Source organism: Erpetoichthys calabaricus, chromosome 6, assembly GCF_900747795.2.
Source record: "Erpetoichthys calabaricus chromosome 6, fErpCal1.3, whole genome shotgun sequence".
Classification (NCBI taxonomy): Eukaryota; Metazoa; Chordata; class Cladistia; order Polypteriformes; family Polypteridae; genus Erpetoichthys; species Erpetoichthys calabaricus.
Genome location: NC_041399.2, coordinates 144,436,407 through 144,461,519, shown reverse-complemented (window position 1 = coordinate 144,461,519; position 25,113 = coordinate 144,436,407). Strand labels below are relative to the sequence as shown.

At 38.6% G+C, this 25,113-nt stretch overlaps 1 protein-coding gene across 1 annotated transcript in view; it reads left to right on the top strand.

Moving 5' to 3' along the window:
• The window catches only part of adcy1a (adenylate cyclase 1a), a 554,748-nt gene that overhangs the window by 118,086 nt on the left and 411,549 nt on the right, over nucleotides 1–25,113 (top strand). The window contains exon 2 of the mRNA XM_028803971.2: nucleotides 9,032–9,181. Within this exon, the coding sequence (XP_028659804.1) occupies nucleotides 9,032–9,181 (150 nt within the window). The remainder of the gene's footprint in view (nucleotides 1–9,031; nucleotides 9,182–25,113) is intronic.

The following is a 25,113-nucleotide window of genomic DNA, read 5'->3' as shown; positions in this document are numbered from 1 at the left end:
GAGCCAATTTAGCATTGCCAATCCACCTAACCTGCATGTCATTTGGGACTGTGATAGGACATCAGAGTACCCAGAGGAAACTCTTTAATGGCAAAAGCATATTATGTGGAAACTGAGATTGTGTAGTTTCATCATTTTATAAATGTTTTTTAAAAAGAATACTTATCTGTACTCCTTAAACATTTTGTTTTTGGTATATGAAATTAGTTTTTTTTTTTATTAGGTCAGATTTAATGTCATACTCAGGAACTTTCAGAGAAGTTGGAGACACAAGGAAAGCATTAACAAACTAAGCTTAGTGTTTAAAACTCTATTTAACCACAACATACTGTATAAGTTGGCCATTTAATAACATTGTCCCACAAGAACTTTCTTGGGGCATCCATTGTTGATAAAACACATTTTGGGAACTATTTGAGCTTGTGGTCAGAGGATTTATGGATGATAAATAAGTGAATATCTTAATGTCATTGGATCCTGATGAAAGAGTAGTTAGATGCAATAGGGCATCCAAAAAATTTATAACACTCAAGTTTACACAATCATATGTGGTATGAATTAAATTAGAAATACACAAAAAGTGGTAATTTTTCAAGAGTAGCCCACCACCGTCAGGAGATCCCCATGTAGTTGTTGTCAAAAAACTGTTTTACAAGGGGATCATCCTTTTCAGATGAGAGTCCAAGACAAGTTTGAAGAAAGATGCAGTTGAGTTGGTTATGAGTTGGAATAGGCGGGCTCAGGTGATTGTACTTGGAAGTGATGTCAGATGCTGATGTTCTTTCACTTGTTGGATCTGTAGATAGAGAAAAGTGAAGCATTAGGCGACAGCACCAATGCTCAATTTGGGGTGAATTTTTCATTTGACAAGGGCCTGATGTTGTTTTCCAAGTATGCATGTGTAACAATAGCCAGTATAAATTTGTGAAAAATACTAGTTAAAACTTAGTGTACCTTGATGTAATTATTGCGTTATCTCAGTAAATGCATCAGCTCTGTTTTCTGTGTACACTTTACATATTATATTTTACTAAGAAAAAAAGAAAGTGATGGCTAAAGCACTCTGTATGAAGGAGAATTGGGGGGATTTAAGATGCAATGTAAGTGGAGATATTTGTGCTGGAAGGTACAAGAGAGAAAACATGGTACTCAGTCATATAAAAAAGCAAACAGGAGAAGGCAAAAAAATATAGGGAGCAGTTGAAGGTTTAAAAGCACTTGAAAGTTCTATCATGCAGATGGAGTTCCACAGAAATAAAAGGTGTAACACTGTCCAGGAAATAAACTTTTGAGCTGGAGGTCTTCATCCATTCTCTAGACCTTTTTGAGCTTGAAGTAACTCTGTCAAGGCTAGAAAGGACTTAGAGGCAATACTGCAAGAAAATTAAATAATTGATCTAAAAAAGTTTTTTCAATATTTAGTAGTAGTAATAGAAGGGATCAAGAAAGGGTTGGCATATTAAGAACATTAAATGTACTATGAAATATTAAATGAAATGTCAAATGATGCAAATTTTATATTTGCTTAAGTTTTCATTTGTGAACAAGGTAATGCTTCTGTACTAGCTTCTGGTACTTCTTGGTTCTTTCTGCTTCTTATGTGCTTTCTTTTGATCTGAATGTTTGCAGCCACAGCTTTCCCGCTTCACCTTATCATATGTTACTTCTTTTTATACACCCCTTCTTTTTCATGCAGACCATGTGTTTTATGTCATCACCCCATTTTCTTCACCATCTTCTCACTTGACCCATTCAACACATTTCCTACAAATCTCATGTTATTTTCATCATTTAGTCTACCATACTGCTTTCCTATACCTATCCTCTTCATTTGTCACTTTCTCTGCAACCCATCTAAGTATTTAGGACTGTAAAATAGTTGCTTTCAGCATATCCAAGTTTAAGTTACTACAATTGAACATTGGAACATGTATGGTTCTCAGTAATTTCTTATTAGGTAAAAGCTCAGATTTTCTTAATAGGATTTCTTTGCAGCTCCAGAATCTCTCTTTTGCTTTACCCATTCTTCTTTTTATCTCCATTATCAATTCATTTTCTCTGTAATCTTAGCTTGCAAAATAATACATTCCTTCACCTGATCTAACTGTCCACTTATGTATTCATCTCTGGTATTCCCTTCTTGCTAATCATCATTAATTAATCTTCCTTGCATTCATTATCCATTCCAGTACACCTTGCTTGGTTTGTTGAATCTTCTTACATCTACTAGAAGTTATTTTATCTTGATGCTAGTATTAGGAGTATCGCCTACTGAGCAGTGATTTGGAGATAGCTGTGAAAGAGAAGTGGTACTATGATTAAATAGGCTTAAATCAAATAAATAATTTGAGTAATCCCAGAGTGCTTAGTGAGGGTTCTTGATTACATATATGTCATATATTATAGCAATTTTAGACATGACTACACAATGGGCAGTTTTGGAAGATTGGGAATGCTATCAAATGTTGTGTCCATTATATTAAAAAGGTGATCAGCCACTCCTAGTAACTACAGGCCACCAGGAGATAATTAACAGAAGCAAATATTAAAGAAAAGTATGAGAATAGGTTTGTAAATAAACAGTCAACATGGATTAAACAGGGTAGTCTATTTACCATTAATATGCTACGATTCTATGAAAATGCAAACATATCACAGGGTATACATACAGGTATGGTTTGCGTTTATTTTCAAAACACGATTGATATTGTTCCACACAAGAAACTACTGATAGAGGGGAAAGAAGTTGGGATTCATAGCACAGTGTGAAGAGTGAAGATGGGAGCGTAAATTGCATCAAAATCAGAAAGCAAAAGGAAATGGTGAGAAGAACGTTCTCCTACAGTGATATTAAAGCTAGTGCCTCTGATGGATCAATACTGGGGACATAGTTGTTTTCATTTATACTAATGATCTTACTGGGGAGGAGAAGATAAGGTAGCCTAGCTCAGGATTCAGAGGGATAGCAAATAAATGGGAACTCAGCAGATGTTCTGCCAAATCATTACAGCAGAATCTTCTATGGGCTTTGTAATGGACAGGCCAGGTCCTATGGCCCGGCAGGGTCGCCCCTGCTGCATCTGTCCGGGGGAGGCAGCCATGGACAGTTCAATACCTCCCCCGGGACGCTTGGTGGCAGCCTCCCTGGCAGACGATGATTCCCCAACCCGGCGCATGGGCTCCATGGGGAGATGTGAAACCTCCACAGCCTGGTTGGGGGTTCGGATGGCCGCTAGGGGGAGCTGCATGGAGTCAGCAGCCTGGCTGGTCGTATCTTCAGCCCCACCCGGAAGTGCAATTAGGACCAGGTGGTCAAGGCACCTGGAACGCTTCCGGTGGTATATAAAAAGGGCCAGCCACCACCACTCAAGAGAAGCCAGAGTCGGGAGGAGGAGGACTAAGCCTGAGGAGGAGTGGTGGTGCCAGAAGGATTGTTGTAGAGATTGTGAGTGTTTTTGGGACTGTGTTGGCCGGTGGGACATGGGGAAGGCGTGCCCCACGCTGAAGACAAATAAAAAAGTGTTTTATTTAAGTATGTGCCTCTGCCTCAGTCTGTGCCGGGTCGGGCGCTATATAGCGCCTTTCACAGCTTATATAGCTGTTGTAATTAGGTTTAAATGTATAGTACTACTCATAGGAAGCAAAATATTGCATTTAAATACATTAAAAAAGAGGTATGAAAAAAAGTCCACAATGACTGACTGTTTCTACTCATAAAGTGAACGTCTATGTCCAATTCTAATATATATGTCTAATTCTTCCATGTGAAGCCTGTAAACCATGAGGACTGATTTAGATCATTTATGTTAGGTAGAATGCCCACTGGGGGTTAGGTGGTCAGAACCCCTGCAGATTTTTTTTTTTCCTCCAGTCCTCTGAAGGTTTTTTTTTTTTGTTTGTTTTTTCTGTTTTTTTTGGCCATCAAACTTTACTTTATTCTTTGTTACTTAGAACTGCCTAATCTTATTCTTCTCTTTTTCTTTTTTCTTTCTTCATCTTGTAAAGCTAAATTTAAGGAAAAACATTTCTCTTGATAAACCCTTTCAACATAAAAACAACTGATTTAAAACTGATACTTTTATTTAAAAAAAAAACTATACAGTACACCCCCAAAATTCGCAGGGGTTATGTTCCTAGAGCACCCACGAATTGTGAAAAACCATGACTTTTGGATGTGGTTAAAAAATGCCTTTTAAAATGCCTATTTTTATAGTTTAAACACTAAATACAGTTTGCCCCCAAAGCACTTTAATTTTGTTGCAAACTCAGCTTAATACATTAATACATTACCTAAATATTACCTTAATACATTACCTAAAAACAGAATGTAAAGGTAAACCCGTATACCGTACAGAACTGTACTGCCATGTCTCCCACGGTGCTAGTACGTAAAATACCGATGTTACCGCTATACGTACTGTAATTCATGCAAGCTCGTTTTCTTTGGTATGTGCTGTCGTTTTCTTTGTTATAAGTAGAGTAAATACATAATAATTTCATTTAATTAAAATACAGTACTCACCAATGATGAATGATATTGATGATGAAGATGAAGTAGTTGTGCAGTACGATGTAGAGGATTTAAAACTCCTTGGGTGGCGCCTCTTCTTCAGGCGCTTCAGGAGGAGTCATATCTTTGGACGGGTCTTCATTCGGCTGGGGTTTCATGCTGGCTTTTCTTTATAGGTTTCAGGAACATTGTGATGGGAAGTTGCTGTCGTTGTTTCTTCATGGTGGCGAGGAGCGTTTTATATGTCTGAATGGCAGCATCGATGCCATTATTAACTGCGAGAGCCCAAACCATATAGGGATCCCATGCTTCAATCATCCCTTGTAAATCACTTCTGAAAATGATCAAACTATCACTTACTGGCTTGAAAATCTTCAGGCTCCGGTGCTGTTGATGGTCCTGGTTGCGGTTCTTCTGTACCTTCTAAATTGTCTTCTATAGCAAACTGCTGGTACAATTTCCGTGCTTTCTCACGGATGATGTTACTGTCCAAGGGGATGTTTTCTTCCTACAGTCGGTGATCCACAATGCCAAGGCAGATTCCATCCTGACGATATTTTTATTCCTTACGGTCATTACCTTTTGGCACTATCACAGAAACTTACAGATACGGTACTCCAGATCGGTGCCTCGTTCTTCTTTATGTAGCGTGCAGTGCTTTCATTAATGCCATAACGGCATGCTATTTCAGCATAAATTTTTTGTTCCCAGAGCAAATCCAATAGTTCATCCTTCTCCTGGAGTGTTTTAAACTGCTTCTGGCGCTTAGGCTCAGAGCCAGACGCCTTAGAATGCACATCTTGTGCATTTATGAACAACAAAATGAAAACAATAACAAAATGGAAAACACGAGGACACTCAGCTGGAGACGCGTCACAGGACAACACTCAATCAGCAGCAAGGAGAAATGAATAACGATCTCGGATTGGCTACTTTCACCATCCCAAACCGCGTTTCCCTCAGCGGTTGCTTCCTGTTCTCTCTACAGCACCATATTGCCACGAAAAAAGTCATAAAAAATTGTGGAGGATATTTCCGTTTTCTGCTATTAATTAATAGTTAGGTTCTAAGGAAAAATCCGCGAATGACTGAGTCCGCGAACCCTGAACCGCTACTTTGCGGGGTTCTACTGTATATTGAGCTGTTGAGACGTTGCGGGTCGGCTCCGTGCTCCCATTCGTGTCTGGAAGCCTCTTGAACCCGACATCATTGAAAACGTAACTGGATGAGCTTGGCAGATGAGGACAAAAAACATATATAAAGGGTAGGTGCATAAGGTGCTCAGGTGCTTTAATTAAACTGAATCAAAACAAAACAGTGTTCAAATTAAAGTAAAGTGCAAAATCATCAATAAATAAATAATCCATTTAAATGAAAAGGTCCTAGTGAAGGTTAAAAACAGTTCAATAAATATTCCATTAAAAACCAGAGACAGTTCATAAAAACAGTGAGCCCCAATGCTTCCCTTTAAACCTGGCCCGTCAACATGTGCAATCTGGGCTACGTTCCCTGCTGCCCTTCCTTCGGTGTATGCGGGGAACCTGATGAGCCTCACATTCCTCTCCAGCCTCTCACCTTCGGCACTTGCAGGGAAATGCTTTCAATCGGGCTGTTCCTACTGCCAAGAAAGCGCTCAGTAGGAGCACCCCTTTCCCAGCCTCTGGCTTCCACAATCCTGAGGCTCACTCCCGACCACCTGCCTCAATCCATTAAGCTCGGGTGCTCTTACTCTCCATCTCTTCCTCTTTGTCTTCCATTTCCTTTTAAACTTATTCTTCTCTTTCTCAGTCACTGGCCAGTCTGTTTTCCTCTCGACCTCTGATCTACTTTTTTTTTCTTCCCTCTCACATTTGCGGTTCCCTTTTAAAACAGGGACATGGCACAGCTGCAGTGATCAGCAACTCCCAGCACCAATTAGGGTTGCGGGGGATTGTGCACTTATGCACAAAGTGCATGGCCAGAACACTCCTAACTGCGCACAGGAACAGCTCTCGCCATGCTACTATGCCCCCACACAAAGACACGAGAGTAGCAATTATTTGTTTAAAATGGCCCCTTTTTTCTGAGCCGCAGACATGCTATACCACATTCCTCCATGCTTAAGCCTCTAGTTGCACAGAAAGGCTCCACACCTCAACCAACCCATTGCAACTGGTAGCCCATGTCCGCTGCCTGGCCCTGACACTGCACTAAAACCAATAAAAGCATTAAAACACATTCAAAAAACCAACTGTTCTCGGCACACTACCATGCCATCATACAAAGACATGAGAGCAGCAATTATTCTTTTTCTGAGCCATGGAACCGCTATACCACAGCAGTGCATAATCCAAAATGTGAACCAGCAAACCAATCAAGTTCTGCTGAATCCAATATATATGCTAGCAATTCAATATTTGCATCCATAAACCGTTTGAGTTGTCCTGAATCCAATGCATGCGATGTACCAGCTAAATCCAATGGGTACATCAGCAATTTGCACTGTATGAAATCCAATGCATGCGCCAGCAAACCTGATCACACCAAACTGACTCCAATTAGTGTGCCAGCTGAATCCAAAGGGTGTGCCAGTAATTCAGTTCAGCAATACTAAATCCAATATGTGTATCCATGAACCAATACAGTTTTCTTGAATCCAAAGTGTGCACCAGCTAACCAATCAAGCTATAATGAATCAAATGCACAAGATGTGCCAGCTGAATCCAATGGGGTGCATTATACTAAATTCTGTGTGTGCTCCAGCTAACCAATCAAGTTTTTTTTAATCCAATGCATGTGCCAGGAAACTGATCCCAGAGTACTGAATCCAATGTGTAAGCAGCAATCCAATCAAGTAGTCCTGAATCCAATATATGTGTCCCCAAACAGAGTTGTCCTGAAATCTCAAGCTGTTCTGAAACCAATATGTGCGTCCGCAAACTGATAGAGTCGTCCTCAATCCAATACATGTGCCAGCTGAATCCAATGTGTGTGCCAGTTACCTGAAAGAGTTGTGCTAAATCCAATGTGTGTGCCAACAAAACAACATTTGTGTTAGCAAACTGAAACAATTGTATTGAATTGAAATCAATATATGTTCCAGCAAACTGATTGATTGAGTTGTGCTGAATCCAATATGTGTACCCACAATTCGATAAAGTTGTGCTGAAGTAATACCCATATACGTGCAGGCAAGCTGATAAGAGTTTCTCTGAAACCGATACATGTGCCAGCATTTCATTACAGCCTCATTAAAAACATGAAACTTTTTTCTGAAATGGTGCCTTATACAATAATTTCAGCTTGAGGCTTCATCACAGATTTTAAATCTGATTTTGCCAACTTATTTTGTTTAAGAAATTTGAATTAATGTTTTCCACAGATTCTCCATATCCAACAGCAACTAAGAATAACACATAAATCTTTTCAGTTGAGTTGGAATTTGCTATCTATGAAAGCAAATTCAGCCACATGATTTTGAAAAATAATACTTAAACATATTTATGTACTGTATATTACTAGTACATGTAATTGCATTATATTATCATTGTTATTTAGGAATAATGTTCATTGTACAAAAATTGCAATAAACGAAATTGTAATAACATTCTCTGAGGAAGTGACTAGGAAATTTAAAATTGCTCCAGCTAACCAAGTTTCTGAATACACCTTCTCATTTGGCCAGGCATAGATATTCTTATTTGTTGTTTTATTGTATCAACAAAAATATTTTTTATATGAATGTTTGAAAATAATTGTATTTTTTAGTTTTAGCTGTCTTTCACAGACCTGGCTTGTTTTTTAATGGAAAATCTGTATCTAATGTATGGAAAAGACAAAAATTAAACAAATAAATAAATATAATGTATATTACTGTATACAGTATTAAAAAAGACAGCATAATTAATATATAAATGTCATACTAGCAAATGTTGTGTGTTGTATACATCATATTGTTAGGAAAATCATTCATGGGAAATTTGGCTTTTTATAAAAGCTCAATAAATAAATAAATAGATATTATTATATTATGACATTCAACAACACCCCTTCCGAATACACACGAGAATGTCTAAAAGGAAAGAAAAGTAAAGAGAGGGAAAAACATTTCAGTTGGCTAAAGGTAGAAAGAAAATATAATCTGTGTGTGTGTACTTCTTCAGAAATTACAACTCTTGGATCGGATGTGTTCTTATTCCATCTTATCCTATGCAGCATTTACAAAGCCATACTACTTTAAGTAGATGAAACAATTAAGCAACAAAAAAGAAAAAAGAAATACATGCTGTTGGCTAGTGCTTGTCAATATTCTTCTGATGCAGTGACTTGCTGCACATTTCATAGTAAACCCTAATGTATTTCTTCACTACAATAGCCACATTAAAGCAGTCATATTAACTTTTCAATAGATGGTAGCTGATATAAATAACTGTAATGAAATTAATGATTGAACTGATTTTTGCTATCAGTTAAAACATTAATAGTCATCTATTCACTTAGATAACCAAAAAGTAATACTGCATCTTTATTTTCTCATTACAGCTTGTGACAAATGCAGTTCTTCTTGCTAGTGTAAATCTATCTGGAGTGTTTGTGAGGATTCTGACTGAAAGAGCTCAAAGAAAAGCATTTCTTCAGGCCAGAAACTGCATAGAGGACAGACTCAGACTAGAAGATGAAAATGAAAAGCAGGTTGGTAAAACCTTTTTTTTATGGCTCTTGCTTACCTTGCAGTTTGTTTTCTCCAGTCTTGTATATCAGTACAGCCATCAAAGGAATGCTTAGGGATCTTTTTATCTTAATTGGACGATGAAATTTAGATGGCTTCTCATCCAGTGCTTTTTTGGCCATTCCCTGGTGTACAGTATAGTCATGCCAGGTCTTGCTTGACTTATGTTTGGCAAACAGACAATCTTTTTGTAGTTTTCATTATATTAATCCCAGAACTGGAAGTGTCTGCCTTCTTTACTTGTATTGTCCAGATCTGCTTTGCATAATGGTGTTATTTTTTAATTTAGTACTGCTTATTGGGTAAAACCTGTCAAATGTATAAAATGACTACCACTGACAGTGTTTCCCTCTACATTTACTTTAAAATTACTACATCAGATAATTAGAACTTAAATATATTATGTTGATCCTCTTGATAATGCATCTGTAATGACTGCAACATTTCTAGCCTGTTGTAACAGTAATCTGACAATTATGCATCTTATGCAATATCATGTATATAACATTTTATTTGAAATTTTTAAATAATTGATGTAGTAAATATAAATATAGAAAAGAATAAATTATATTATTACCAAGAAAAAAATGATAAATTGAAATATGTTTGTCCTAGCAAAATATTAAGTAAAGCAGAAACAGCTAACTGCTGGGACAGTAGAAGAGTTACTATTCTATGAGTAGGGTGTGGAGGCAAGACAATATACAGTACACACATTAGTAAGACAAAGCAGTTCAATAATTTAATTGCACATACGCACAATGCTTCTTATAGAGTCATCACAAATCAGGGAGTGAATGTTATTAAAAAAACAAAAAAACAAAAACAGCATTGTTTAATCCAAATGGTTTCTGATCCAGTCCAGGGAGACCTCTGAGATTGCAGGTTTTAGTTTCAACCACTTTCTCAATCAGTCTATCATTTTCTCATTCTTTAGCTGGTCTTTTTTTCTCTTCTATTATTCTACAATTACTAAAAAGAAGTAGTGAGATTTATTGTATTTATTCTATTACTGTTATGTCCATCCATCCATTATCCAACCCGCTATATCCTACTTACAGGGTCACGGGGATTACTGTTATGTTAGTCCAATAAATTACTATTTAGCTTTACTTTGATCTCTCTGTGTTTTTCCAATCTTTGCATTTTACTCTGGTAAAGCTAATAGCCCAGTTCTTTATTCTTAATATGTCAATTCTGGGTAATTCCACATTAATCTGATATTTACCATCTAGCATTCTTGTGGAACCATGATTCTATTTTACCTCATAATGTTATTCCATTAGAATTGCAAAAAAATCCTTGCCACAAAGAGAAACAACCTGGTGATAATAGCAGCATGAAATGTTAAAACTGAAGTGCAGGTTACTCCTAAACACAGGAAGTACACACACCTACATTTTATTCCACTTATCAGTCGACTGACCTGGCACAGTGTACGGCTGTTTGTTTTCCACTGAAGACAATGTAATTTTTTTCCAGCTTCAAAGTGTAACGTCTAGCTATGGAAAAAAAATCATTTTGCACATTAGAGTCTGCAAAAAGCATAGCTGTTTGTTTCACGTTTTCTGGGAATCTCTCTGCCAGCAAGTTTCACACTGAAAAACATCAGTAAAGTATTTATTCATCTCTGCAATGTGACCTACTAACAAAACATCACTTCGGAGTGCTCTGAGTTGGCTTAACTGAGAAACATTTCTCTTGATATTCCATCCATCCATTATCCAACCCGCTGAATCCGAACACAGGGTCACGGGGGTCTGCTGGAGCCATTCCCAGCCAACACAGGGCACAAGGCAGGAACCAATCCCGGGCAGGGTGCCAACCCACCGCAGTTTCTCTTGATATTAAATATTTAATATAAGACCTGAGAATCCTTCATATTAACGAGTAATTTTATCATTATGTCAACATGCCACAATGCACAAAGATGAATAACCTGTCTACTGATGTTATCTAAGGGTTAAGAAGACAAAAAAGAAGCCTTTGTTAAGGTCTTGTTACATAAGAGTAAGTAAGTAATAAAAGCAGTTCTGCAGTACCTAAACTGAAGTGCTACCAATACATAATTAGTAAACAGGGAGAGTCCTTATATATAATATTATATTCTAAGTGTCTAAAGATGAGTACAATGATAAGGTCAGACGTCTGAAAGAATGGAAAAAAATATACATGTCCAGATAGGAAAAAAACAAGGGGGTTTCCAAGCCCCAAATACCACCCGGCCCCCACTGGGCATTCCACCTAAAATGTTCATAAGTCATTCCTTAGTGTTTCTTGGCTTCATCCCAGAGGATTCGATGCAATGGGTCTTGTGAACAGCTGGGCCATCCACCTGCATTCGAACATCACAGACAGCTGCACAGCGTGCTCATCAGGCAGTGGCATAGAATCCCACCGCAGAAGGACTGGAAAAGAAAGCAGAGATTATTAATGACTGCAAATCCATGAAGAATATTATAAATTTGTGTATAGTTTGTTAGACGTACAACTAAAATGTACTGTAGCTATGAAAAAGCCAAATTAAAAAGTGGGGTTTTAGGAGTTTTTTAAATTGTTCCACAGTATTAGCCTGGCCTATTTCAGTTGTTGCTATTTTCACTTCTTTTGTGTTTATCTCTTGGAATAAAATGCAGGCCACTATTAGAAGATCTAAGGTTATGACTTGGACTGTAGGGGGACATGCATACCAAGATATGGGCATGTCATTATTTTATCACGCTTAATCCAGACCATGGTTGGGGTTGAGGGTTGGGGTTGGGTTAACTGCCCAGCTAGCATTGGGCACTAGGCAGAAACAAATACCCTGCACAGGGCACCAGTCCATTGTAGGGAAAACACACGCACACAAAGATACACACACACTCACACACGAAGGGATAATTTAGTATTGCTAAATCACCTAACCTTCTTGTCTTTGGGAAGAAACAAGAGCACCTGGAGAAAACCCATGTAAATATGGGTAGAACATGGAAACTCCACATAATGAGGACCTGGGGTGCAAATCCTGGTCTCCTTACTGTAAAGCAGTAGTGCTATCACTGAACCAAAATATGTTAGAAACTGAAAGTCTGTTACTTGATAGGAATGCTGCACACTGTAACAAGATACCTTTAATTTTTAATTCAGGGAGCCTGCACATTAGTTTTACTAAAAGGCATGCAACTTTAGGACTATTCTTTCCTTAACGATTTGCATGCTGCAATATTAAATACTTGCTATTATGATCGGAGAAATATAAGAATAAGGTGTTTGGTCAATGTGCAGGATACAGAAGTGGTAATTCATGGATATATTTATAGTAATGTACCGTATAATTGACTACTGTAATACTTTATTTTCATTCTATTTAAATTATTCCACTTTTGACTTAATTAACTTGAAATGTTACTCAAGGCATCATTCCTAAAACTAGAATGTATGAAATGCTATAAATTAGGGATGATTGCCAACTCCTTCTAGTGTATATAAAATTTTAGACAGTTTGGGCTCCATTTTATTAATTTATATATTTCAGAATGTAAATCCAAGGATACATAAAACTGTTAACAAGAGAGTCCCCAATTGTTAAATGATTTATCTATTAGTGTAAGTGAAGTTCCATTGGTCTCAGCATTTGCATTCAAGTTCTATTGCAAAGAGCCACAATGGCTGCAGGTTTTTGTTAGGAATGAGACATTTGATCCTGGAGCATTTAAGTTCAAAATCACTTTTGTAAAGCACACTGTGTTGACACTTGTATCGAATTCCCACTACTACATGACTGATGACATCCAAAGCTTCGAACATCACAGAAACACAGAAAATGATCTGAGTTCTTTGAAGTTTTGAGCGTTCATGTACCCCACAAACTATAAACAGAGGCTGAAAACTACTTATACTGAGACAATATTGAATAAAATATGGAGCCAATAAGTAAACAAAAGCGATTAAGTGTGTGAGAACTTTTCGACCTGTTACCCGACAACAAGGTAAATACTGTACTATACTATTTCTCTGTGTCATTAATACTTTAGGCACATTCCCTACACTCACTTGTATTTGCCCTGTTCCACAAGCACATTCCCTAAACCCAGTTAAGATTCTCTTTGCCTCTTAGTAGTTTTATTCCCTAAACACACAGGGGAAAATATTATTCTTCCACATTGCCTCATAGCAAAAATACCCTCACATTAAAAAGTTGTGACATAATTATGAATTGGAGTGTCTTATAATGTATTCATAATGGTTGCTGTCATGGCAACAAATTACATCTTTAGGACAAGACATTTTAATGTTATTTTTTGCAAAAAATTGTCTCACATACTAACACGTACATTAATTGTAGGATTTAAATTACAACATGAATACCGTAAGATCAAAATGAATTCATAGAGGGTTTTTAGCGCTTAGTGCTTTTAGTGCATGTATCTGATTAAAACTATGCCAATCAACAAGGGCTTGTATGCGTGCTTCCTCTACTGTCTCATGCCCCATGGTTGCTATGATTTCTGTAAATTAGTAGATGTGACTATTTTTGAAGTTCCAAAACATTTCACCCTTTTCCAACACAATCAGGAAGAGGCCTCAAAACCTTCATGGAGATTTGACTGCCCATAAATAGTTTTATTTTCAATCCAGTTTCTTAATTTGAAGTCAGTTATTGCCGCCAAAGCAATTATTGCTCAAGCACCATTTTTGTGCTTTATTTTAAGGTTTCTAATTCATATTAGCAACTTTTAGCTTTAAACAACTGCATTCACTATTTTTAATTGCTTCTTGTTTCCTTAACATGTTGCCAATTAATAATGTGATGCAAATAAATAAGTAACCAGCAGTTTGTCATGTAACTTGACAGATTTTACAACTGAATACTCACAATGAGTTATGTGTTTTAATAAAATATTTCAAAAACAAGAGAAAAGTGACAATTCCATTCTACTCTGGGACACATGTCATTTAGATAATATGTTCAGAATGGAACCATTTACAATATAAGAATGACCTGAGGTCTTTCCAGAAAAAAAGATTAGATAATCCTAGATCTCAGAGCGAACTCTGGCTTGCTATAACGCAGTTTTGCACCAATGGATTAGCCTGTTCCAGAACACCGGATTTCAGCTGGCTCACGCAATCTTGGAAAGGTTGATCCTGATTATTGTGCATTCATGGCATAATATACAGGCCCTCCTTACAAGTTGAGCACTGAACAGCCACGGATTACAAGTCTGAGAAACAGCAGGAACAACCTTCACACTAGCAAAGCAAGAGATGCTGGTGGCAGTGCATGAAAATTATTAGCACATCGGACAAAAGAGGAGCATCACATGGGCAGCAGCTAAGGAAAGGGAGATGATATGGAAGAACATCATGGATAGAGTGAATGCATAAAATAGTTGGTCAGTGAAATCCATGTAAACTTTGTGTGGTGAACTGTTGCATTGTGCAAAATGTACCACTGTACTCCGTTTGCATTGTATTCCGTTTTTGTAGTAGTGCTTGCAAAAAAAGTCTAAGACCTATGACATTAAGTGTTCAGCATATACAGAGTTGTTCTAGTTGTTATTGTAAGAGATATTGAATGCAATCCTGCCAACACTAAACCCTGTGTTGTCCGATAATTACATGCCAAAAGAAACCAAAGGTTAATTACTGTCATGCACAAATCTACTACTACAAATCTACTTTGGCGGTGATCTCATCAGACCTGCCTCTACTGTAAAAAATCTTGGTGTCATTTTTGATTCCTCCCTCTCTTATTCCGCCCACATAAATCACATTAAGAAACTTTCTTACTTTCACCTCCGTAACATATCCCGTGTTCGCTCCTTCCTCTCCTTTTCTAACGCTGAGAAACTTGTCCATGCTTTTATCACATCCCGCATCGATTATTGTAATTCCCTACTGGCAGGTGCCCCTTCTAATCTTATATCACAGCTCCAGCTTATTCAAAACTCAGCTGCAAGAGTCCTTACTCGAACCAGCAGCAGCGAGCACATAACACCCATCCTGCTCCGTCTCCACTGGCTCCCTGTGTCTTACAGAATCGAATATAAAATCCTACTAATAACCTACAAAGCTTTAAATAACCTCGCGCCAAACTACATCAGTGACCTTCTCCATCACTATGTGCCTGCCCGCCCACTAAGGTCCTCTGATTCTGGCAATCTTGTTGTGCCCCTCACTAATCTACACTCCATGGGTGACAGGGCCTTCAGCTGTATAGCGCCCAGACTCTGGAATGACCTACCAAAATTAATCAGGTCAGCTGACTCCATGAATTCTTTTAAAAAACAACTCAAAACTCATCTGTTCAGGAAGGCTTTTAGCTTTATTTGACTTTATTACCCTTCTCTCAGTTTACTTCTCTGTCAAGATGCTAATGTAACCTGTGTGTGTGTGCTAGACCATCAATTATGTTGTCTGTTTCTTTTTTTTTCAGAATTCACTGTCTTAATCTTCTTTATTTATTTATCTGGTTTGTACAATGCTATATACTGTATACGCTGCCGTTCTTTATTATATTCTTTAAGTGCCTTGAGCATGGGAAAGGCGCTATATAAATAAAATGTATTATTATTATTATTATTATTATTATTACAGCAGACTCACAGTGCCCACTATTTGAATGGCAACCTACCCCGTTTAAATGTGAGACCAAGGATATTTGGCCTCAACATTTGTACAGTCATCATGTACATGGCATCTCATTATTTTATTAATGGATAAGAGGACACATTGATATTTGAACTGAGAATTTGATAAACATATTGGTGATTCGTTTATAAAGATCCATCAGTCAAATATGAAATACAACACAACGAAAAAGTAATATTGTTGCCTTATTCTATTACAGAACCCCAAATTGAAAGTGCATCTTTTTTAAAAAGACCACAGACTCCACAGAAGGGTGGGTCGGTCAGATTTCTCTTTAATAGTGGTTATTTATTTCTGTCTAGGGAAGACAGCACATGCATCTGTGTGCACATGTGTGAACAGACTCTGCTTTATAGTTAGGCACACTTTTTGTGATCACTTTGCCTATATGTTTGGCATCTCCAATGAAACTGCCCTGTACAAAAAAGTGATTGGAAACATCTGTGATTTGCATTGATGTCAGCAAAGAGCCACAATCACAATGTGCACAATTGGCGATATCATGTTTTAGAAGGTTGATCATATACTGGATATTAAAGTTTCAGGATGTAAAATGGTAACATTCATGCAGACTCCTTCCTGGGCATGCCAGAGATCATTGGTCTGACTGTGTATTTCTTGGCAGAATTTGGCTTATGTGTCAATTGAGGCACATTACCTGCATTGTGAGGGAACGTCAGTTACGGCACTACGGCCATGTGGCGTGTTTCCCCGAGGGTGATCCAGCTCGTAGGATCCTCATTGTTGGGGACCCAAGTGGCTGGACCAGGCCAAGGGGTCACCCATGTAATACCTGGCTGTGGCAGATAGAGGGTCATTTCCGAAGGGTGAGACTGGACTGTGTGTCTGCCTGGGGGGTTGCCAACCGGGATCCTGAGCTGTTTTGTCATGTGGTGGGTGCGGCAACACATTGTACCAGTGCATGCTCTCCAACTTGACTTGACTTGACTTGACTTGTCAATTGTTCATTCAAACAGGGGATGACATTTTAAATGTATCGTGGGCTTTTTCTACTTCTTAAAGAGTGCAGCTTGGATCAGTATTTCTGACAGGACATTCGCAGACTTTGATCTTATGATTCGATGTTCTGCTCCTTAATTACCGAGGCTGCAAAGCATTAATTCTTCATGCTCTTTAGCAGGTTAATTTCAGAGCATTCTTTGACCCAGTAAGTGAGCTGGATTTCATCAAATCTTTGTTTCTGGAACTGGAAAATCTTGATCCTGTTCTAAAAAACAGGAAAAGTGACTTTTTGCATTATTGGCCTCACAGATCACATAATTCTGGCTTGATCTGTTCCAAAAACACAGATTTGGCTAAATCTTGAACAAAATTAGTTCAATTTTCATGAATCTTGACTTTAACCAGATTTTATACTAATCCTGCTTTCTGGAACATACTCCTGATGTAGCAGAATAAAAACACTAACAAGCCGTAAAATAAAATAAGTTCTGTTATTTGCAAGTATTTAATTTCAAATTAAGTAACTGGGTTGGAACCAAAGTTTGTAACTCTTATTGCACTTCAGGACCAAACTTGAGCACCCTTGGGTTATAGCAACCTTGCTGAGCTGTTGATTGCACTCTTCATTCTGAACTTTATTTTGTTAGTTATTTGCATAAAATTAAAAGCTTTGCTCTCCTTACTGTTTCTGATCATTCTCTGTTCTATTTCTTTTCTCATTATCCTGCTGTGGCACTTGGTGAGACTTTTAATTTGATCAAGCTACTGCCACTGTTGATGGAATGAGACATATTTTACTAAATTTATTCAGTTTTTATTATACTTGTTGACTTCAGTATGTGAAGAATGAAATTGTAGAATGTCAAGGAGGGGAAGACTAACCAGTTCGCCAAATGGGAAGATTTCTAATACTATGTTTATTACAAAAAACATGAGCAGCCTGGAGGTTTATTTTTTCCCTAAATGTTGCCATCAGAAATTTTCTTTTTTTTCCTCCACTAGCTACCAGTCTCATTAGATAGTATTTTTGGGTACAGAAAGACATGAAAACGTGTTATTATTTCCATATCTTGATTTGTGTGTTTATGTTTGAAATGTTTTTAATTTTGTAGTTTACAGTTGATAAATTATATTTGTAAACCTTCATAAGAGCTCTAAATCAGGGAAATATCCTATAAAAGAAAAAACAGAAATATAAGCCCATCTTTGAGGGCCCTAATGTGTATTGAAAATGATTTATCCTGATCTGTAGAGTAATCCCACGATGGCATGAAGCATTCTGCACCAAACCCCAGTGTTAAGACTACATAGTGAACATTCACATGCATATTTACATAGAAATTGCACACTATGGGAAGTATCATTATGAATTATCCTTGGTAGCTATTAATCGCAAAAGATTTCAACAAAATTGCCCTGAACAGGCATCAGATGAATTTATACATACTCAAGATAGCCAGTAAACATGTGCAGAGCAAAATGCTTAGTAGTTTCAAAGTTCGAGAGGCTGTTGATTTGAATGGAGCTCTAGAAGGAAACAGATGGCAATTTAAAAATGAAGGTCACTTTGCTGGACTGTTGCCCTATTCAGTGTTGGTTTCTGGCTTGTATCTGATGCATAAGAACAGACTCCTTCGTTATGAAATCCTAAACAGAGTTTTTAAAATGTACAAATCGAGTGGGGATGAATGTGTAGAAATGTCTTTATAATAAAAACTTAAGACTTCCATCCATGGCCTTAGTGCAGACAGAAATGCTCCTAGGAATCACTGAAGAACCCTCCTTTCTTTCATGTAATGTGTGGAAATCATACACACCAGAAGCAAACCACAGAAAAATGCTGTCAGTCTGGGAGTTTACTAGAGGCACATTTTTTATGCCTGGATTTGTGATGCTACTGATTAACAAATTAAAATGATGTACTAGGACGTTAGTAGAACCTCATTTTAAAAATGCTTTTGCACACTCTCCATTCCTTCAGCCACTTTTGGGATTTCTGAGTTAATAGGACAAAAAAAAAGATGAATTTCTGTGTGCTGGTGTGTTTGAGTATGTGAATGAAAAAATGGGAGTATTAGTTCCTATCTGCAGTGCATAGTTCACTGAATGTTACACCAGTGCATTGCAGAAGACTAACTTTAAATGATATATGTGCACTTATTATTTAGAACATTGATAGTATTTTGCTGGAGTTAAATGATATTATGTTGAAGTTTTAGTGTTATTTATTTTCCCTACAGTCAGTAAATGCAGCGTTTAGATAAGGCATATGATACTGGCATACCATAATCTCTAATTCAGGAAAGAATTGTTGGTGAAATTCAAACACAACACATTGTTTGTTCTGGTGTTTCACTTGCTCTGGACCTCAGTGACACGGTAGAGCCACTAGGTGACACTGTCCTTATAATTCACTGTAATGAAAAGGAAAAAAAAAAACTCCCCCAAAAGTGCCCCCATACTCAAAATGTTAGGTTCCAAAGTAGTACAGTGTGTCTTCCAGACTTAGCAGATATGAGTGCACAATTTTGTTGAGCCTGGGTTAAGGGTGTGGAATTGTATAAAGAACAAACACACACACACACATACCTTGAGCTTTATACAGTATATAAGACTTGCCACAGTACCTGTCAAAGACAGGTGATAGAGTAATTAAAAAATATTTATCCCTTGCCCTACAGAGTGGTTCTTCAGAGTGATGTCATAAGGGAACCATTTTTGGTGCCCAGAAAACCATCCACATTGCTTCAGAGAGTGAATAACCATTAACAGATGGTAAGTGATTTGTGAAATACCAGTGGGTCATGATTTTAAGAGGTCTCTTACTATATGCAATAACACAGTCTAAGTCCAGGTTTTCTTACTCCGTTAGTGTCCTGCTAGGTACATACATGAAGTATTTCAGTTTTTTTCCACGTATTAGGAAGTTTTTTAAAGCACAAAGAACAAATTTCATATGCAAAGAACCCCTCCCAGAGAGAAATACTGCTTTGTCAAGCATGAGGAACCACATAACCCAGTAAAGAACCATAAAATGCCATTAAAGAACCAGTATTTTAAGAATGTGCATGTGCCTTCAACGCTTTTCCTCCATATTTACATGTGTGAATGTCTTTTGACCGGCATTCCATCTCTCGAGCGTGGTCCTGCAAAGCCTGCTTTTCAAATTCTGTCATTATTTTGAAAGCTCATTTCTCACCTACTGTTCTGTTTTATACTTGTTGTGTTTGCAGGCAACTCTCTTAGCATGCCTTGTACTCCATTACTCCTCCTTGTGTCACTTCTACTTTCGTCATGTCACTTAAGACACACTGACCAATTAAGTTAAAGCCAAACTGAGCAAGATTACTCAGGAAGACTGTTTTATTATATAGTGGATACTAGACTGCATTAGTACAAAATTCAGGCTGTACTGTATCACACAGTCTGAACAATGATGTGTAGTACTTTTCCTTATGACAGGTGCTTTAATTAACTTTAAATACTTTTCATGAATACGCTACTATTTTGCCTAGACTACAGGGTGTAAATCCTACAAATAACAGTGTATAACACTGCCTGCTTTGAATCTTCACAGTGAAAAATCTAGGGGTGTCAAAATGAGAAACAAACCACTCTGAAATTTTGGGGGGTGTCTCTAAATCTATAAATTTGTCTATTTAGGCTATAATAATCAAAAATGGAGTAATATGTAAAAATAAAAATAGAGCTATTTTTTAAGCCATATGTGTAACCAGTGAAAGTGGCTTTTTCAAAGAAGGCTCATTCCATGTCAGCTTTTTAACACGTGCATTTGCTGCATATGGTGATGCCATCCACAGCCTTATCACAAACGACCACATAATTATTTATTTAGCATTTGAAAAATATATAAAGTGATAAAAAATTTTGTTCAGTCTTTGTTGACTGGCCATACACCTCAGCAGACTAATTTTTTTTTTGTGTAATGACATGTGCTTGACCCCCACTATATGTTCATTGGTGAGCTTCCCCAACTGTCATGAAATTGTACCCCGTGAAACAGTGACATGTACCTTAATGCACAACGTTTTTAAAACTGTGCTCTGTGATGGGCAGGAGGCCCCATTCAGAGTGCTGATTATTGGTTGTGCTTGTAGCTGCAGTCCAGCAACTTTGAAGTGGATTAAGGTGGTTTTGATAATACATTGATACTTAAAGCAGGTACTTTTATTTAAAATACACTTTAATTTCATACATTTTTAATTTGAGTATCCTGTACAGATAACATTTATATTTACTAGGAAATACTCAGAACTACGGTCCACAGAGAAAGGTTTCATGTACTTCTTTTTCCTGTTTACTATCGTGGCGTTCTTCTGAAAGGTGCTCTTTGAATTCATGCCACGCATTCTGCATTCTGTCACGACTGCATTGTGTGTTCTTTTCCTGTAAGCCATGGCACTTACCCGTGCTGCAGTTTTCCATGAGAAGGAAATATATGGTATATTTTCTTAAAAAAAAATCAGAGTGCTGAAATTGCTTTATAAGATGTTAAAGAAAAAATTTCAAGTGAAATGAAAAATAATTAACTAGAAATAAATGCATATATGGATGAATAAATAAAATACCTAAAATACCTAATGATAACTCAACACACACTTACATAATACAGATTAACAAGTGAAAAAGAGACCTCAATTATGCATTAAACTGGCAAATTATTTTTTTAAGTTTCTAATGATTATATTGATAATTTTGATGCTATGGTCAAAGGGCCAAGGAGGACAGAAAAATAAAAACTTCAACAGGAGAGATTCTTGAGTAAAAAAATCTGCATGGGTTCTAAGGCTAAGGGACGGCCCAGCCCCCTCTTGATGTTAGTTCCTTATTAATTGTATGCCTCATCCCAGAAGATTCAATGCAGTGGGTCTTGTCAACAGTTGGATTATCCAGATTCCTTCGAATATCACAGGAGGCTGCAGAATAGTTGGATCAGATAGCAGTAGCATAAAATGCCACCACAGAAAACAGAAAAAAGTAAAGATTAATAATGATTGCAAATCCAACAAGTACTTAACATGGCAACACCAATATAATCTATCAAAAGTTGATCAAAAAATGGCAATAAAAATGACGGCCGGTGGCCTTGTCTGGTCGGGATGCTTCCTCACGGTGAGGACCGAAGGAACAATTGTGGGCAGAACAGTACCTCCCCCGGGATGAAAAATAGCAGCCCCCATGGTTTGCAGTGGTGTCTCGGATTTCTGCAGGGCTTCATGGAAGCTGAAGTTATTTACAGCCCTGTTGGGATCAGGGGGTGTGGTCAGGGAGTGCTGAAACAGCTGCTGAGCCCTCTTGGGCAGGTTTTCCGCCACACCTGGAAGTGCTACTGTAAGTAGGTCAACGAGCACCTGGAGCACTTCCGGGGGTGTTATAAAAGGAGCCAGCAGTCACCACTCCGGGAGCCAGAGTTGGCAGGAGGGAGAGAAAGCTTGCCAGGGAGGAGTGGAGGAGAAAGAATAAAAAACAAAGAGAAAGTAAAGTATTGCGTTTAGTGCTTGGACTGTGTTGTGGGCTCGTGGGGACAGGGAAGACGTTCCACACAAGCAAAAAAAAATTTAAAAAAAGCTTGTGTTTTTGTAAGTGTGCCACCCGTGTCTGTCTGTGTCGAGTTAAGCTCTGGTATAGCGCCATCTACTGTCACTATATATATATATATATACAGTGGTGTGAAAAACTATTTGCCCCCTTCCTGATTTCTTATTCTTTTGCATGTTTGTCACACAAAATGTTTCTGATCATCAAACACATTTAACCATTAGTCAAATATAACACAAGTAAACACAAAATGCAGTTTTTAAATGATGGTTTTTATTATTTAGGGAGAAAAAAAATCCAAACCTACATGGCCCTGTGTGAAAAAGTAATTGCCCCCTTGTTAAAAAATAACCTAACTGTGGTGTATCACACCTGAGTTCAATTTACGTAGCCACCCCCAGGCCTGATTACTGCCACACCTGTTTCAATCAAGAAATCACTTAAATAGGAGCTGCCTGACACAGAGAAGTAGACCAAAAGCACCTCAAAAGCTAGACATCATGCCAAGATCCAAAGAAATTCAGGAACAAATGAGAACAGAAGTAATTGAGATCTATCAGTCTGGTAAAGGTTATAAAGCCATTTCTAAAGCTTTGGGACTCCAGCGAACCACAGTGAGAGCCATTATCCACAAATGGCAAAAACATGGAACAGTGGTGAACCTTCCCAGGAGTGGCCGGCCGACCAAAATTACCCCAAGAGCGCAGAGACGACTCATCCGAGAGGTCACAAAAGACCCCAGGACAACGTCTAAAGAACTGCAGGCCTCACTTGCCTCAATTAAGGTCAGTGTTCACGACTCCACCATAAGAAAGAGACTGGGCAAAAACGGCCTGCATGGCAGATTTCCAAGATGCAAACCACTGTTAAGCAAAAAGAACATTAGGGCTCGTCTCAATTTTGCTAAGAAACATCTCAATGATTGCCAAGACTTTTGGGAAAATACCTTGTGGACTGATGAGTCAAAAGTTGAACTTTTTGGAAGGCAAATGTCCCGTTACATCTGGCGTAAAAGGAACACAGCATTTCAGAAAAAGAACATCATACCAACAGTAAAATATGGTGGTGGTAGTGTGATGGTCTGGGGTTGTTTTGCTGCTTCAGGACCTGGAAGGCTTGCTGTGATAGATGGAACCATGAATTCTACTGTCTACCAAAAAATCCTGAAGGAGAATGTCCGGCCATCTGTTCGTCAACTCAAGCTGAAGCGATCTTGGGTGCTGCAACAGGACAATGACCCAAAACACACCAGCAAATCCACCTCTGAATGGCTGAAGAAAAACAAAATGAAGACTTTGGAGTGGCCTAGTCAAAGTCCTGACCTGAATCCAATTGAGATGCTATGGCATGACCTTAAAAAGGCGGTTCATGCTAGAAAACCCTCAAATAAAGCTGAATTACAACAATTTTGCAAAGATGAGTGGGCCAAAATTCCTCCAGAGCGCTGTAAAAGACTCATTGCAAGTTATCGCAAACGCTTGATTGCAGTTATTGCTGCTAAGGGTGGCCCAACCAGTTATTAGGTTCAGGGGGCAATTACTTTTTCACACAGGGCCATGTAGGTTTGGATTTTTTTTTCTCCCTAAATAATAAAAACCACCATTTACAAACTGCATTTTGTGTTTACTTGTGCTATATTTGACTAATGGTTAAATGTGTTTGATGATCAGAAACATTTTGTGTGACAAACATGCAAAAGAATAAGAAATCAGGAAGGGGGCAAATAGTTTTTCACACCACTGTATATATATATATATATATATACATATATATATATATATATATATATATATATATATATATATATATATATATATAGTGGTAGATTGCCCAGACACAGACATATGGACATCATTTAAAAGTCCAACACACATTTATTTAATTATTAAAGTGCACAAACCCAGTGCTGCAGCACCAATCACCCCCAAAGTCCAGGTCTCTTTCCACACTGCCTTTCCTCTCTTCAGGCCGCCTCTTTCTTCTCCCAGACCTCGTCCTCTTCCACCCGACTCCAGCCCTGAATGAATGGAGATGGCCCCTTTTATTATCCCCCGGATGTGCTCCAGGTGTGCTCCAGCAATCTTCCACCGACACCCACCAGTGTGGCGGAAGTGCTGGCTGTATCCCCTGCTCCTCTTCCCCCCCCCCCACCACTTCCTGGTGTGGCGGAAGTGCTGAGGTCCAGGGATCTCCAGGCATTGGGGCGCTCCCTGGCAGGGTTGAGCTTCAAAGCTCTGTACCCGTGGCCCCCACAGCGATCTGGAGGAGACATGAGCCCTCCTCCGGTCCTCTTGGGCGTCCCGGCTGGGTACCACCCCCAGCCGTGTGCCACAGTACCCCACCACAAGCTGAGACGCCTAGGGGCCAGCAGCCCGTCCCGCGAGGGCAGGTCTTCCTCGGCGGGAAGCCGATATACTCTGCTCCAGGGCCTGGTCCTGCAAAATATAAACTAGAACAAGGGGCGGAGACGCTGCCCTGACACCACCACTCGGCATCCTGTTGTCTCATTATAGGGCAACGCTCCCCCCTCTGACCAGCACCCCCGGTGCTTACCACATTGGCCCCCCTTTTGTGACCTCCGTGCCCCCTGTGTTGGGACATCGGATGGGACCGCACGCGCCCCCGTCACCTCAGCTGGCCGTGGGGTTTCCCTCTGCCTCCGCAGAGGGCGGCCCTTCTCTGGATGTGAGTACCCAGCATCAAGTCCCTTCCTATCGGAGGAACTGGCTCTCTTCCT